The 16183-nt window shown below is 37.0% G+C and overlaps 4 protein-coding genes across 7 annotated transcripts; 1 reads left to right on the top strand and 3 right to left on the bottom strand.

The window, feature by feature from the left end:
• Window positions 1–1113: 1113 nt before the first annotated feature.
• On the bottom strand, window positions 1114–5274 carry drk (growth factor receptor-bound protein 2 drk). Its single transcript, XM_018104693.3, has 5 exons — window positions 4709–5274; window positions 2799–2896; window positions 2611–2730; window positions 2386–2551; window positions 1114–1500 (listed from the first exon to the last, which is right to left on the bottom strand). The coding sequence occupies exons 1-5, from the start codon at window positions 4784–4786 to the stop codon at window positions 1327–1329; spliced, it is 636 nt and encodes a 211-aa protein (XP_017960182.1). The 5' UTR covers window positions 4787–5274; the 3' UTR covers window positions 1114–1326.
• A 679-nt stretch (window positions 5275–5953) lies between these two features.
• mars (guanylate kinase-associated family member mars) lies at window positions 5954–8703 on the top strand. The gene is made up of 2 exons (XM_018106922.3): window positions 5954–7441; window positions 7517–8703. The coding sequence occupies exons 1-2, from the start codon at window positions 6148–6150 to the stop codon at window positions 8641–8643; spliced, it is 2421 nt and encodes an 806-aa protein (XP_017962411.1). The 5' UTR covers window positions 5954–6147; the 3' UTR covers window positions 8644–8703.
• A 297-nt stretch (window positions 8704–9000) lies between these two features.
• mip120 (Myb-interacting protein 120) lies at window positions 9001–15671 on the bottom strand. 3 transcript variants are annotated; one of them, XM_089262481.1, is made up of 5 exons: window positions 15298–15671; window positions 10933–12464; window positions 9920–10863; window positions 9707–9846; window positions 9001–9605 (listed from the first exon to the last, which is right to left on the bottom strand). In XM_089262481.1, the coding sequence occupies exons 1-5, from the start codon at window positions 15323–15325 to the stop codon at window positions 9271–9273; spliced, it is 2979 nt and encodes a 992-aa protein (XP_089118607.1). In that variant the 5' UTR covers window positions 15326–15671; the 3' UTR covers window positions 9001–9270. The 3 variants fall into 3 exon arrangements, with proteins under 3 accessions (XP_089118607.1, XP_089118608.1, XP_089118609.1); XM_089262482.1 differs by having other exon boundaries at window positions 15314–15671; XM_089262483.1 differs by lacking the exon at window positions 15298–15671 and adding an exon at window positions 12587–12664.
• On the bottom strand, window positions 12998–14765 carry mEFTu1 (mitochondrial translation elongation factor Tu 1). Of its 2 annotated transcripts, none has more exons than XM_018105216.3 (2): window positions 14611–14765; window positions 12998–14550 (listed from the first exon to the last, which is right to left on the bottom strand). In XM_018105216.3, exon 2 carries the CDS (start codon window positions 14526–14528, stop codon window positions 13062–13064), a length of 1467 nt encoding a protein of 488 aa, XP_017960705.1. In that variant the 5' UTR covers window positions 14529–14550; window positions 14611–14765; the 3' UTR covers window positions 12998–13061. The 2 variants fall into 2 exon arrangements, with proteins under 2 accessions (XP_017960705.1, XP_089118610.1); XM_089262484.1 differs by having other exon boundaries at window positions 12998–14559; window positions 14611–14731.
• Window positions 15672–16183: the final 512 nt, after the last annotated feature.

The raw sequence follows: 16183 nt of genomic DNA, 5'->3' as shown, positions 1-16183 counted from the left end.
AACAGAAAAACGTGTTGATCAAATTGGAGGTACTAAATCCTTTTTAAAGAAAATTATATCGAATATAAGTTATCGATTCTTGGGTAATGACAGATTAACTAAGCTTACAGTTATTTTACAACCAAGAAAAATGCCTTTATATGTATATGCAATAGTTAATTTATTATTATTTTATTTATGATTTATCCGTATCTACTAAATTGTTTTTCTTTTATCAAACTCAATTCTCATTTGTAATAGTTGAAATTTAGTTTTTAATATTTGTTTCCAATTTGATTTTAATTCAAAACGTTACATATATATACATTTCTGGACTTCTAATTATATATACAAATACCTGCATATTAAGACAAAACGTACTCTTAATCGTCCATTAAATTGTGCATAGGTAACTACGAAAATTAAATAAGTCGAAAAAATTAATGAGGCAACATTGTTTTTTGTTTAATATTCATTTATGTTAGGAAATACATATAAAAATATTAATTTATTTATCTCGGTGTAATTAATGATATTGGCCACTTCATTTTTTATTGTTATATTAATTATAAAATGCGGATAATTGGTAAAGTGTTATGACAAAAAAAAATGTTTAAGCACAATCAAAATAATGTTAAATAGAATAAACATATGAAGCATGTATTGTAGAATTTTCGAATGATCAAAGGCTAACTAATAAAGCAAATTTTACACAACTTTTTAAATACTATTCAAAAAGCACGTAAATAAAATTTATACTTAATACCGATTGCTTAATATATGTAAATATATTATTTATAAAGGCTTATTTTGATAATAATTTTAAATGTCTTCGGTTTGAGACATTTAGGCAAAATTGTCAAAGTTTTTTTTTGTTTTATTTATTTTTTTAATGTGTGGTAGTTTTGTTGATTTTTATTGGTAATTTTTTATATTTAATTATAATAAATTGATTTCTTTCTCCCGCGCCCGGGCGTACACAAAATAAATAACACATTTAGTGTGGTGTTCGTAGAAAGTTACATTATTGAACTTAATTATGTGTATAATTTTTTTTTTAATATATCAAAAATTGTTACAATAATCATATATAGTGAGAAGTTCTATATATTCGCCATAAAAAAAGACTGTCAGTTTTGTTAGTTCTTGTAATTTTACATAACTTTAGAATATAACAGCTATAAACTGCTTGTCAATAATGTAAAAAATGCATTCGGTTTATACAATATCTATCTGCGTTGCCTAGTACATATATTTGTATGTTGTACGAACTGGTATTCTTCTCTTTCGTAGTTCATAGTGTAATTTATGTTTTATGTTTATGTGTGTGCGTTAGGGTATAGGTTTTTATGAATGATATGGCGTTACATAAGTTGCTGGGAAAATGCCTTTTCTATTGCCGATCTCGCCATTCCACCAATTCTGATCTGAACGATCTGTAACGGTAATCACATCGCCGCGTCGAAAGTCCAACTCTCCCGATTCCTGAGGCACAAAATCGTAAAGCGCCTGCACAAGCATCTGCAAAAGTTAAAAATGATTTATTAAAATGAAAAATTATAGTTTTCGACTAGTAAAAGTTGTTTTCGTATGTTAAGCTCACAAACACAACATAATGCAACCACGTAAATATAAGCTACTCAACAATAGAGAGTAAGATGATTTTTAAAAAATTTCATAAAAAACTAATAAAACTCTAGTCGAGACTAAACCCTTCGAACAACTGATATTTCAATAATTATTACACATGCACAGACGCACTCCCACACACAGACATACACATTTTCGCATAAACACGCATTGGTTGCAGTGTTGGCTCACTATTTAATATTTAAATAACTTTTCTTGTGGATGAACTATCTTCATGAAGATTATGATTATTACATGGACTATGAATGTATTTGCAAAGGCACAAGTCTCTAGTATTTGAAATACGCCTTTTTTGAGGGGGTGTATAGGGGTTGAGAGTAAATTTTAACTAAAATCGAAATTGTGTAAAATGCGTCTTAATATATTCTTTAAAGATGTAAGATATATAATTTTATAATATGTTTGCTATAAGGTTTTTATCGATAAAAAATAACGGGATGAGTTATCGATTTTATGGATACATTCGATTTCCGCTCTATATAGCTCTTATATCTTCTGAGATCGACGCGTTCAAACATACGGACAGCGCCAAATTGACTCAGCTCGTCTCCCTGATCAAGAATAGGTATACTTTTTGGGGTCTGCCACGCCTCCTTCTGCCTATTACATACTTTAAAAAACCGTTATACCCTGATTTCCCATTTTCAATGGGTAATCAATAGAGATATAAAAATCGACTCAGCTCCTCGCCCTTATCTAGGATATACATATATATTGCCAGTTAGACAAAACCATTAAACCAATAAAAAAACATACCTCTTCAGGTACCATATCGCGCAATTTTACATCCTGTGATCGCGATACGCTCGCTGTTCGATGATATTCGACCAATTCGTTTAGGGAATTAAATTTGACAACCCAAAGGAAAAATTTACTCTGGGCGTCCCGCAGTACTTTAAAATGTTGAACTCCATCGGGGCATCTGTTAAATAATGCGAAAATATTATATTCATTACTGGAAAAACGCTCAACGTTGCATACTTGACGGATAGTGAGAAATCGCCGGGGCTTGACTCGCTAATGCGTATTAAAAAAGCACCTTCTAGTTTATTTGACAGCAACTTCTCCGCATCGGCACGTGTTATGCGTCCATAATACCAGCTATATAAATATAAGAAATATACAAATGTTATGAAATGTGTAGTTGATTTTCATTATATACTGTTTACTCATGATTTTTCATTTCTATATAATTGCTAGGAATAAGTCCTTCTTTTCCATCCAATTCGGCGCGATACCAATTCGAATCGTCCTCCATGTTTAATATCTGAAAAATATATTTTTTTAATTTAATTAATATCAACGAGTTCTAATCTTTTTAGATGGATACATTTACCTAAAATTATTGCGAAAATGATAATTATATTTTACTTGCTTACACTCAATTTATACATATATTGTATTTAACTCGTAGATAACATGTATTTAACACAAATTCCAACACGACATTTGGATTTCAACATTACAATATTTGTGAAGTAATTCGAGCGTACTTTGAATCTTACTGCCAAATCAAATCTGTATGCATCTGATATTCCCAATTATTCCACGATTCTTTTTTGAATAAATTCTCTTCTTGAAGGACTATCTTCATCAGTTTCAGAAAGCGATTAAAACCGTAAAATGTATGTATTTGCCAAAGAAAAAGTTAGCAGAGCACAGACTTATGCTGCGTGTCGATCCATTTGTATGTACATTTGTGTGCATAAATGAAATGAATGATTAGAGTATCAGATTGGAGGGTTCAGGGTACCTCCTAGTCGAGCAGTCTCGACTAGAGCCTTCTTACTTGTTTTTGTGTTTTTTCGGAGCCACAAATTTTCCCAATTTCCCATTTTTTTTTTTTTTTTGGTTCCACGGTATTCAAAAATTCGGTTTGCTTTTATAGTACAGTGGTGGCGGCAATATGAAATAAAAAACTAGACTGACAAACTAATCTCATGTTCGTTTGATCTGAAGTGAATTCAGTTAATAAACAATCAATAGTTGCTTGTGTACCAAGTAAGTCACTGACATCATTAATCAATATGAACAGTTTAGAAGCGACTCTGCCAGACAATAAAAATAAAATAAATAAAAAAATTAAAATATATGAAAATGAAATTGAAAACTGAGTGACTAACCTACGACAAGAACGGATAGACAGCAAAACAGAACTTGCCCGCAGTCAGTAGATGCCAGCAAACAACGAGAACCAATTGGTTAAAAGGACCACAGATATGGCGAGCACACACCTGACAAAAAGACAATCGTGCAGTAAGGAAAAAACTAGATTAACCAATTGAATTTGGGCCAAGTCTATGCCGAACATACAAATGTATGTATACATATGAATATTCCTTTATTTATATGCATTGCTTTAATCGTTTTTTGGATTATTATCCAATTGGAACTAACGTTCTTTTGGGAGTCTAGCATATCGAAAATATCCTTAATACAATTTTGTGTCAATTACGTTTTAGTATACTACTGAGAATTATTCCCATTTTTACAGCTTTAATCTACAAACGAGTAGTATGCATTCTAGTTTGTTTTTCTTCATATGAAACGTATTCTAGGTAATACAGATCCTACAAATAGATGTTAATTAAATATGGTGTATAAATAGTACCTCACATATTTGTTGGCGCAATGTCTTAATAAACCAAACTAAGATTTTAATATAAGGTATAAGACAAGTGAGCTGAAGATAGTTCATGCATGTACATCTTATATGAATTTAATAATGCTTATGGATCGATCAACAATGATTGATCGCGAGATGCAGTTTGAAGAATCTTTGAGTGCGTTTTCCAGCATTGTAGTTTATTTAAACAGGCAAAAATAATATATTACTAATACCCGAACTAAAAAAGTATTTGGGTAAACTTCGAGAACGTACACAACTCAGTCAACAAATGAGGCTTGCTTATATACATATGAACATACATAGATACATATGCATATTCTCTTATTAGTGTTGATGAGTATGTGTATATAAATATGTTTGGTTACGCTGTATGCAAAGATGCATGCAAAAGTAAATTTTAACATATGTAGTTCAATTTATTCCTATATTTATATCATAGTATTTGCTTACCTTCAGAATTTGAGTTTTACGGAAACTGAGCTCATCATCGGCAGTCGCAGAGAAATCGTGTTTGGCAATTGCTTCCATTTTGTATTATATTTTTTGATTTGTATAGAAATTGTTGATTTTCTAAGTACTATTTGTTTAGTTTTTGTAGATTTATTTTTTATCAGCCTTGTTACTCACTCACACACATACATATACATATACGCCCATACATATGAGAATTTTTTTAGATGCCTACTCTCTTAGCCCTGCTCTTTGCTTTGTCACGTATATTTTCACATATGCAACGAAACTTATTATATAAACGATAACTCATATATTTTATTGCACGTCTCCAAATTAGTACAATATTTTCAAAGCTACAGGCAGCGAGAAGTGATTAAAAATACACCGACAACGATGACGGGGCCGCAGCCAGGCCAGCAACAGAGCAACAAACACAAAGTGATAGCGGCACTCACGACGAATCAACTGAGAATGACGGACATATAGGAATGCGTGTGTGAGAAAAATAGAAAGAGAGGAATTGAGCTTGCATAGCGTTGCCAGCAACAAGTTTATTAAAGATTACTACTTACTACCTTGTTAAAAGCAAATAACTCTAAAGATTATTCAAAATAAATCACAACAAATATTATTATTCTTGGAAGTTATTCGCGATATTTATATTTCAGACGTAGAAAACGAGTTCTACTCACAACAGAGCGTGTAATTTTAGCTGGCAATGCTGTTCTGCTCAGTGCCTGGTTGTTTTTGTTGTTGTTATTTTTTAACCCCTCTGTATGCACATGTATGTATGTATAAAATCAATGTATGTATGTATGATCGCACACACACTCATACCTAATCCTAAAGACACACAATCCTGCTATTGCAAATTTTATTTTTTATTTATTTTATTTTCCTTTCCAATATTTTTGATGTATTTTTCTTGTGGGTTAGCGCCGATGTTATTGTATGCGATATATTGAAATCGTAAATACATAAATACATATGTATGTATGTTTGATATTTTTGGTATATAACCAAAACATATTCATGAACAAAGTATGGTCACACGCTATCGCTTAATATGACAATATACTGGGATTGAGTTTTATTTTGAAATGTATTTTCACGGTGTTTATTATTAGGTAATGTTGTTAATTATTTATTTTTAGCTTTTGAGCATTTTCCGGTAATCGTTTAATTGCTTGTTGAACTTCAGGTTTAACAAAAAAGATCAAGTGGAAAATGTGGCATTGTAACAGAGCTGTTAGTTAACAGTAAAAGTAACGGAATTGATGTATGCATAGCCTTTTAACAGGGGCGACATAAATGGCGGCACTTCAAGCGACCGCTGCAATAATACATTTCTAGTTTTCGTTTCAAAACTACAAATTCGAAATAAACAAAACAAAACAAGCTACAAGTAAAATACAATTGGAGTCATACTGCCAACGATGGAAAATCATAGAAACTTATTTAAGGTGACATCTGGAGATTTAAGACGCCAAAACTATATTGAATCTAACCGCGAGCACCGTCGCGTTGCTCGATGCAAAAAGCGCGAGGATCTATTTCAAAAAAATCGCAGTACAAGTCTCATTCAAACACTGTCGGAGGCGACCCTAGAAAAGCAAGTGAAGTTAAATAATCTGCAGTTCTCAGCTGCAAATATCGACCAGGAAAATAAACTTTCTTCGCAAAATGAAATTTCCACGAATAATAAAATGTCAAAACGTCATGCTAATTATTTGCAACGCTTTCTCAAATGGAAATCGATTGATAAGTACCAAGCTTCCGAAAAACACGGCAATGGATGCAAGAACAGGCAAGCCTTATCGCAGCCAACTGCATCAATTGAATCAGAGAAGGAGGACAAAAGACGCTCACTATATGTTTTTAACAATATACCAAAGAGCCCATCAACAGCAAAAAATTGCAAATATCCAGATATAAATAAGATATCAACAGTGCCATTCTCTTTTCAACAAAATTTTGAAAAGAAACCCGAGAAATCGTTAGCTTCTGCCGCTCCTCACACTACAAAGAAAAAAACACCTGCAAATCGGACAATAAATTCTTCTATTGCAAATGTTGTGAAGTCAAACCAGCTAATAGATGAAGTAAAACCATTTGTTTTTGGAGCGAAACAGCAAGAGGTTAAAGCAAAGCCTCAGTCTGGACTATCGAATCGGCCTGCGGTAAATCCCCTGAAAGTAGCAGGTGAACCTATAAGGGAAAAGCCTGCAATTCAAATTAAGCGAAATCGACTACCGGCAAAACCAACAGTACGATCAGTTAAAAGCACAATTGCACAAAATGGTGTGACCAATTTGTTCGAATCACCCGCAACTAGAGCAAACTCTCGAGGAGGTCGTGCTGTCCAACTGAAAACATTGGTACAGAGAAGGGGTGTTAACCCTCTATCCTCAGAGCTGTCAGTACGCATGAAGGCTGAAAACCCACACTGCAGACAAAACCAAATTAGACAGAAGCTTTCTACAAAATTGAATCTTCAAGAAATATGCAATTTAAAGACACCATTCACTTCTGACCTTAGAGCACAGGCAACAAGTCAGAAGAAGTCATACAAGAATGACGCCAATATATTTAAGTCAAACGGAGACACTTTCAATAAATCTACTATGGCAAGTTGGGAGCCAAATGGGGCACCTCATGCCGCCAAGAAGCAGCTGTCGCCTTTGCCGTCGAAAGTATTGGAGTTAGAGAGCAGTCTGAACGCAGGAAAGGGTACGATTTTGGCTAAAAATTCAAATTTAATAAATGAAATAGTAATTGATAATTTGAAACTTTGTAAAATTTTAGATGAAATTGCTACTTTGGCTCACAACAATTCAGAAACTCCCGTTGCAGTACGTCGCATATTGGACACTGTTACATACTTTCGATTCCAGCTGGATAATGAAATTAAACGCCTTCATTGCCTCTGCGATGAATGGAATTTGTATAGCAACAAAAATGAAGAGCGACTTTTAGAGACTGGGGCTAAGGATAGTATAGATGCGGCTATTGGGCAAACTAAATTGCTTACTAGCAAAAAATTTATGCAGTTCAAAGGTCTAATTGATCGCTGTGAAGCAGGAGCTACAGGAAGAGATCAGCTTCCAAATGATGGCAGCGAGGCTTCTAAGCCCGTCTTTGTTGATGACTTAGAGGGGTGGTGGGATATGTTGCGCTTGCAAAGCGAAAATGTAGATAAGCGATTTGATAATCTGCAGCGCTTAAAAGCAAATAATTGGATTGATCCAGACACAGAGACGTTGCCTAAAGCAAAACCTAAAGCAGGCCCAATAACTAAGCGAAAGACCGCCACTAAGCCAAGCAGCGACTTAAGATCTTTTTTGCGTAAGGCATTTGCAGAAAATCGAAAAAAACAAGCAGCTCAAGAGATTGCCGAGGAAAGCAATCAGTTGAATCAAACTCCGAAACGTTGCTCACAGTATCGTCACATTTTTGTTCGCGATCGCAAATCGTTTTCACCAGTTCCTACCGTGCTTCGCGTGTCTAATGGCAGTGCAAAGCGTGGGTCAACGGGAGTAAAAAGTTTACTAAAGTCTGCTATTATTGGCGCAACGGAGCACTTAGCTCGTGAGCAAGTGACACCAACCAGAGAGCAGCCAATATCTATTTTAAAAACGCCAGGAACCAAGAGACGTCAATCTACGACCAATCGAAATGTCATATTCAGCGCAAAAAAAAAGGTTCGTCGTTTCCAGTTCACATTTGAGGAAGGTAATGTCAGTGGAGATGAGGTGGACCTGCGATCTGCGAAATTAGATGACTGTGAGGAAGACATGAGCTTGGAGAGAGTCTCTTTGCACGACGGCCAGTCAGTAACTTCAACGATTGGGGAGAATTGTCCGATTACGCCTAGAACTTATTCACTGCGTAATCGTGTAATAAAACTTAGGCCGTCATCGGAGTTTATGTAAAATATTCTGGACCGTTGAAAATGTATAGTCAGCGTATAATGTTTCTGTGGAACTGCATAACATGTCTGTTTTTTCTTGCCTGTCTGTTTATCCGTCTGTCCGTATGTATTCCGTTTTCGAATAAAACCATTAACGAAAATCAGTGATACAATTACATTTTTTAGGGCTAGAGACTCCAAATTTTGATGTATTTTATAGAACTCGATTTTTGTTATATTATAATTATAAAGATCATTACTCTTTAAAGTTAGTTTATAATTACTCAAATGGTAATGTTTTTTTTTTAACTGTGGTACTAATCCCAGTGAATTAATATAATTCATTTGATTCTGAAATCTTTTAAAATAAAACATATCATTTTATTAAATTTGTATTTATTTATATACACAGCGGAGTTTTTAGGATATTTCTGATCTAAATGACGAAAAATCTACCAAAGCTCTTACGTTTTCTAATGCTAACGGAAATGCTATATATATACAATAGCCTAATTAAGAGATATTGAAACAGAAACAGGCATTTGCTTTTCTTTGAACTTATAAAATAATATAGTATGTCCATTAATGTTACCCACAGAAGAGCGAAAGTGTTAAGTTCTAAGAATATAAATAGAATTCATCTCGGTTTTTAGGCCGCTGTCGATTTGGGGTCGTCCGTGTGAAATGTGTCGTTCTTCTCCTTGGCGAAAGTTATTATTTGATTTAAGCTTTCTCCCAACTCTTCCATCACCTCACGCTCCGTATCTTCTATAGGCAAATTTTGCTTTTCATGCAGAACAATACGCGAAATCATGCACATTATAGTCGCCTCTATCACATCGTCCGTAAGATAAACATTCGAGCGATTGTCCTGCAGATATGTTCCGTTGAGGTCTTTTACTTTATTTGTCTGCAATTTGGCATCAACCAGGCTATCCATAGAGTCCATGTCCACATCAGGACGATCCTCCATATTACGACATCCTATCGATTGACAAAAGAATAAAACATGTGCATATGAATATATATTCAAGAAATAAATTTGTATTGCGATTTGTTTAGACTTTGTTCTACCGTATACATACCCACGCATTTACACATAGTGGAGCAGGGTATTTTGGCTTCATAGCATTCGCAGTAATTTTTTAGGCATCCAGATCGTTTGCAATTACAGCCCTTGTTGTGAAGGCGAATGTCACCGGAATTCGGAGCCGTAATTTTTGGTCTATAAAATGCAAAGCACAATTCAATTAGGAATTAGGAATTGTAAAAAGCAATTGTAACCAAAAGCAACTTACTTAAATGCGCTAGGATTACGTTCCAAGCAATTGCGAATAGCTTCCTCTCGCTTCACCTCATAGTCCAGATTGTTGAAGCAATCCTTGCAGGTGCAATCTTGACAGAACTCTCCATTAGCAAAACAGTCACAGTATAGCTTGAGACATTGAGATTTGCTACAGTTACAGTGCTTCCGTCGAGAACCACCTAAGGCGTCGAGTGCTGCAGCTGCTCCAGACGCAGGTGCTTGAAGTGGCGGCGGCTTCAGTATATCAAATAGTGGCTTGCTCGGAATTGCTATTTTACTTTCCTGCCTTGCCGTCGACTTTAGTGTTTGTTGTTGTTGTGACTTGGTTATGGTGGACTGATGTTTCTGTAGCTGCTGTAGTTGTTGCCGCTGCTTAAGCTGTGCTGGTAGCATCAGCCTGTGCTGATGCTGTTTCATTTGTTTAAGGCGCGCCTGTTGAGTAGCCAGTGGGCGACGCAGCTTACTATCGGCTAGAGTGTAGCCGCGTCGCATCGTCGTATTAAAAACTGTTCGTGGCTTTCCTTCGCCTCCCTTGTTGCATATCATATACTTAACGCCGTTCGCATCACTCTTTGTCACCAAGTTGTAAACCTTTCGGGTGGGGGGGTTATTGCTGCCGGTCATATTGGCGCCCTGCACCGTGACGCGTTGCAGTTGCGTTGTTCGTGCTCCCATTATTTTTTGCATATTTTTTTGCGCTGCTGGAGCTGTTGCCGGTGCTGGGCCTGTGGTTGATGTCATAGAGGTATGCGGCATTGATATAACGTAACGTGCTTTTTTTGCTTCTGGGGCTCCAGCATCGCTGGCGCTGTCGCTGGACAGCTGTTTTATTTGCACATTTATATCGGATAACCGGTGCTTATGTGCTCCATCCAAGCTGCTGCTATTGCCGAGGGGCTTTGCATATGCCGTATTAGGTGTAGCGCCAGGAGTTCGCTGTGACAGAATGTTAGAGATAATTTAATGTAACATTTCACAGTTTACAATTTTCAGCTATGTACTTACCCTAGGCACCAGAGTTTGCATTGATGGTAGTGGCACTATGCTTCCACCCGTTGTTTTCATAACAATTTTTGTAGTGTTGCCAACTGAAACAGTTGCGCTGGAATTGTTGCTGGTCGTTCGAGGACGTTCCAGTGAGACCTTCTGTGGACTAGTTGTTGTCTCATTGCTGGCACTGCTGTTGTTGCTGTTGTTAGGTAAAACGCGCACATACTGCAGCCCACTTTTTCCCGGTAGTTGAATTGCATGCAGACCACTGGCAGCGGCATTTGGATTTGTTGTTGTTGTTGTTGTGCTGGTGCTTGGCATTGGCCATAGCTTTATTATATCTTTGTTGGCCACAACAATTTGTTTTCCTGTAGAGCTTTGAACAAGCATTTTACCACTTGGTATAGATGAACCAGCCGAGGTTGTTATAGTTGTCGATGCTACAGCACTGCTGCTGCTGATAGCTGCTTTGTTGCTGCTGCCTGAATTATTGATAATAGGTCGAAGCGAGGATCCAGCCGGCAACTGCTTCAACGGTCCCTTTATTATAACTTGTGTAGTCGGCTTGCTCATTACTTTATTAGCATTGTTGCCTGAAACAGATGTTGGCATTGCTGGCTGTGTTGAACTAACTGAAGTCCTTACGCCCAAAGTTGCTGGCTTGGTGTTTAAGAGTACAGAAGGAGACCCCTGATTTAGTTTGATCAGCTTACCATCGGCGGTGCGCACCACTTGTATCTTAGTAGCCACTGGTGTAGATACTGCGTCTGCGGAAAATGTACCTTTAATCAAGCTAGATGATGCACTTGGCGCCACAGCATTTGTGGATCCATGAGCTGCTGGCTTAGCCATTTCAACTGCAGTCAATCCGCGGACTGTTGCTGATGACAAGCTCGAGGCGTTGCTTTTGATTGTAGACGTACCACTTAGAGTCACACCCTTCGAGAGTATGGCGTGGCGAATGTTTGAGCCGGTTGGTAACAGGCGATCTGATGTGCCACTTACTAATGGTACCTTTGAAGTCGTTCCACCTGTCACAGGCAATGACTTTTGCAGATAGAGGACCTTACCATCAGCAGTTTTTATTGGAGTCATTTTCACGCCAATATTCTTTGGTGACGTCGTTGGTGCAGCGATAGTTGTGCTGCCGATTTTAACGGGTACATTGCCAAAAGCATTCAAGGGTTTTGCTTGTAACTTGTTTAGGATCTTAATCTCAGTTGTTGATGAGGTTTTCGTTGGAGCTGTTGCCACCCGAACAGTTTCTCCTAATATATTTTTCAAAGCTGATCCCATGGGCGCGGTCAGCCGTTTGTTTTCCAATATTCGAACAATTGGCGCCTTTTTTTGTCCCGACGTATTCAGCAATTCATTCGTTGTAGCTGATGGTTCTTTTTTTTCCAGATACCCCCGCTTCATATCTATATTTGTATCACAGCCACCACCATTATCATCGATGTCCAAGTTTTGTTGTTTGGATGCCATTGATGGTTCTATAAAATCGTAAAGTGTAAGTCCTGGCAATGTAGTGGTCTCATCCAGTTCGTCTGTGAATCATAAGCATTTCAAATTAACACGATAAATAATTCAAATATAAAGAGTCAATAACGAAGTACACCCGAAAGATCTGGAAACCGGAATGCAAACATATTTCCAGGTAAATGGATACTTCTTTTTCAAAATTATTTTAGCAAGAGCGTCAGCTGCGTAGCCGTTCGATCACCAACTTGGTCAACACTGATTGCCCCAAAGTAGGGCCGCTTTTATTTTGTTATCGATTATTGGTTCGTGACAAAGAAGTTTAATTCCCTCAATCATTTTCTAACAGCACAAAACAGTGTAGGAACACTAAACTAGTCTGGTTAGTGGTAAAAAACTATTAAATTGGATGTTCCTACTTTTAATACGTGGCACCACTGCAATAATTTGATATTGTCATTATTAATAATCATATATTCCTATTAGAGGCTTCAGTCCAATGAGTGCAACTACTTCTAGCCCTTTTTTATTTATGAACTTTAGAGCTGTTAATATGAATATGAAGTAAAAATGATTCAATATATAAATGTAACAGATAATTAAATTAAAAATATATTTATTTGTATACGACCGAGTTTAGAATAAGTATTTGATGAATACAAGTTTTATTTTTTGGCAGCAACCTTTTTCTCACGCGCCTTTTTACCCTCAGTTAGCTCAGAACGCTGGCTTTCTGTAAGTGCCGGCAAAACATTGGTAACAACGCCAGTGCCCAAGGTTAAATTGCCATCACGAAGCGTAAAACGCTGACCTTGCTCTAAGACCATTGGACGTATCAGCCGCAATATAAGTTTCGTATCCTCTCCAGGCATAACCATCTCCTTGTCCGGTATTTGTACTTGCACAGCACAATCCCATGTACGAGAAAACATCTGAAGCTGAATGAATGACATAAACGGTTTGGTCCGACCACCTTCCTCCTTGGACAGTATATACACTTGAGCCTCCAACTGATCTAGAGCTTTGACACTCCCTGGTTTGCACATGACCATTCCACGTTTAATATCATCACGCTTTACGCCTCGTACTAAGGCGCCCAGTTGATCACCAGCTTGTGCCTCCTCAAGAATCTGATGAAACATTTCTACTCCGGTAACTGTGGATTTTAAGACCTTGTTGTAGCCCACGAACTCGCATTCCATTCCCTTCTTAACGACTCCGCGCTCTAGACGACCCGTAACGACTGTACCACGGCCAGGAATAGAGTATACATTTTCCACAGGCAACAAGAATGGTTTATCCAACTCTCGCACTGGCGTAGGAATGAAATTATCTACCTCTTCAAGCAATTTAAGTATCGCATTAGCGCCAATTTCAGGATTTTTGTCCTCAAGAGCACACAATGCTGAGCCCTTCACTACGGGAATTTTATCGCCATCGTACCCCATTTCGGTAAGAAGTTCACGTATTTCCATTTCGACAAGATCCACCATTTCTTGATCGGCTGCATCGACTTTGTTGATAAACACTACAATATGGTCGATGCCAATTTGTTTTGCTAACAACATATGCTCACGCGTTTGCGGCATCGCACCATCTGTAGCGGCTACTACTAATATAGCGCCGTCCATTTGTGCGGTGCCTGTTATCATGTTCTTAATGTAGTCAGCATGTCCGGGACAATCAGTATGACCGTAGTGACGCGTCTCGGTCTGATACTCAACGTGCGCCACATTAATGGTTATGCCACGAGCTTTCTCTTCAGGCGCGTTGTCAATCTCGTTGTATTTTTTGCTCTCTGCCAGCTGCTTATCAGCCAATACTTTCGTTATGGCCGCCGTCAGGGTTGTCTTGCCGTGATCCACATGACCAATGGTGCCAACATTACAATGAGGTTTAGTGCGTTCAAACACTTTTTTTTCATTTGCGTACTGCCGCATATATTGCTGCAAATTGCCAATAGTGGCAGGGATACAATTTGCAGTTGGGAAACTTTTAATGAAGGGAGTACTGGTTGCCAAGCGTGGACGTGTGACACTGCGCAGAAATCTCGCCGTGCTCAAACTACGCCGGTTCCAACGTAGTGCAACTCCAGTTCGACTAATAGCAGATGCAAATGCCTGAGACATCATTTTAGTTTGAGTTTACGCTTGCCTATTATCACTTAAATTGATTATTGGCACAAACTTCAATTTTAAATCATAAGTTACTTACAACGAGTTCGAAATGTGATCTATTTTTACAATTTTATTGGAATTGAAGAGAATTGCGTAAACCTCAAAATGTGCTGCTATCTAGAGCTGCCAGACTGTAATATTAACATTGCCACTTAATTATAAATATAATCATAATTACCAAGGTGGCAAGTTCATGTACGTTATGCAGGTCATGTTTCATATAATTTGTAAAAAGCTTTTTTGTTTCGATTAGCGTTGTTTATTTTTGCTTAATTTAAATCATTAAATTTTTGAGTCTAGTTTATTTTATTTATAATCGTATATTTATATATTAGCGTTAATTAGAAAACAAGCCCCACAGACTGTACCTGTGTGACCAGCAAGAATACTATTGGTGCGTTGGAGCGTTGCCAGATCAATTAAACATATCGGGATTTTTCACCTTGTAAAAATAATATAATGAATACTGTTTTTGACGAACTATTTGCAACACTTTTCAATATAAAATTGTCATTTGAATGCGTAATGTACAAAATGTAAATGGCGCACTGCTGAAACACTCCCATAACTTGTCAACAATTTGCGCGCCAGCAAACGTATGTACGCACATATGTATATCTGGCGCCTGGGCAATTGACGTACACACGCTGTAGTGTACCAACCATGGAGGTTAAAAATTCAATTCAAACTATAAAATTCCATTCACAGCAATTCAACAACTTACCCAATTCAGAGCTTACATTGGTATCCATTATTTTTTAATGCTAATTAAAATACAAGTTGTTAATTGTTATTGTTGTGATTATGTGCGCGCACAACTCAAAACAAAAAAGAAAAAAGTTATGGCTGCTTTTCTTGCTTGCGCGAACAGCAGTTACGCCAGCGAAGTTCAATAACGTCTAGATGTAATCACTGTAGTATATATAACATATATTAATCGTATTTACTTTGTCTACACTTTCACTTTACATCTGTAAGTCCCGTTTGCACTCTTAATGCCCTTTACGAAAAGTATTCAAAACACAATTTAAAAGACTAAAGTCACAACTGCATGTTGACGATGAGGTTACAGTTGTTTATCTGTAGCCCATACACAAGGTTGTACGGCGACAGAACTTTACATTCTGATCTACTGTTAGTTAACAGTAAATCGAATTATGTTTTAGAAAATATCGTTACTTGACTTTAGCCACTGACCAGACAGTCTGGTCAGTGCCTTAGCATATAAAAAAACGTAATGATAAATTGCAAAAATTAAAAAAATCTTTTTTCTATTTCCAACGTCAGCCAGTTAAAAACAAATAAACATTATCATTGCGGAAATTAGAATTTGTGAGTCATTAGTTCGATTTACGAACGAAATGAACAAATGCTAAATTCAAAGGAACGAAAGAAAATGGCGCGCAAAACATATTTGTTTAGCTTTAGCACTGACCAAACACAGTTGCCACGACCACCCAAGATCACGAGCTATGGCGGATATATCTATGCCCATTGGGGGCGTGGCAAATCGGATGAATTTGTATCTATAATTGTATGTGTACGCCCACCAGGGGCGTGGTAATTTGAAACTAAATATATAGTGTTTTTTTTTAATTCTGCTATATTTT

Source organism: Drosophila navojoa, chromosome 5 (assembly GCF_054131105.1).
Source record: "Drosophila navojoa isolate 15081-1374.11 chromosome 5, UAZ_NAV_1.0, whole genome shotgun sequence".
In the NCBI taxonomy this organism is placed as follows: domain Eukaryota; kingdom Metazoa; phylum Arthropoda; class Insecta; order Diptera; family Drosophilidae; genus Drosophila; species Drosophila navojoa.
This window is presented reverse-complemented; position numbering and strand designations above follow the sequence as displayed.

Excerpts from the sequence above, each read along its gene's own strand:
- drk (XM_018104693.3), bottom strand. The coding sequence starts at position 4,786 with ATGGAAGCAATTGCCAAACACGATTTCTCTGCGACTGCCGATGATGAG. Across the intron at positions 2,897-4,708 it reads GTAAAACTCAAATTCTGAAG|ATATTAAACATGGAGGACGA; the intron begins GTAAGCAAATAC and ends TATATTTTTCAG. Across the intron at positions 2,552-2,610 it reads GATTTCTCACTATCCGTCAA|ATGCCCCGATGGAGTTCAAC; the intron begins GTATGCAACGTT and ends ATTATTTAACAG.
- mars (XM_018106922.3), top strand. The coding sequence starts at position 6,148 with ATGGAAAATCATAGAAACTTATTTAAGGTGACATCTGGAGATTTAAGA. Across the intron at positions 7,442-7,516 it reads CAGTCTGAACGCAGGAAAGG|ATGAAATTGCTACTTTGGCT; the intron begins GTACGATTTTGG and ends GTAAAATTTTAG.
- mEFTu1 (XM_018105216.3), bottom strand. The coding sequence starts at position 14,528 with ATGATGTCTCAGGCATTTGCATCTGCTATTAGTCGAACTGGAGTTGCA.
- mip120 (XM_089262481.1), bottom strand. The coding sequence starts at position 15,325 with ATGGATACCAATGTAAGCTCTGAATTGG. Across the intron at positions 12,465-15,297 it reads CAATGTAAGCTCTGAATTGG|ACGAACTGGATGAGACCACT; the intron begins GTAAGTTGTTGA and ends TATGATTCACAG. Across the intron at positions 9,847-9,919 it reads CGTAATCCTAGCGCATTTAA|ACCAAAAATTACGGCTCCGA; the intron begins GTAAGTTGCTTT and ends TGCATTTTATAG.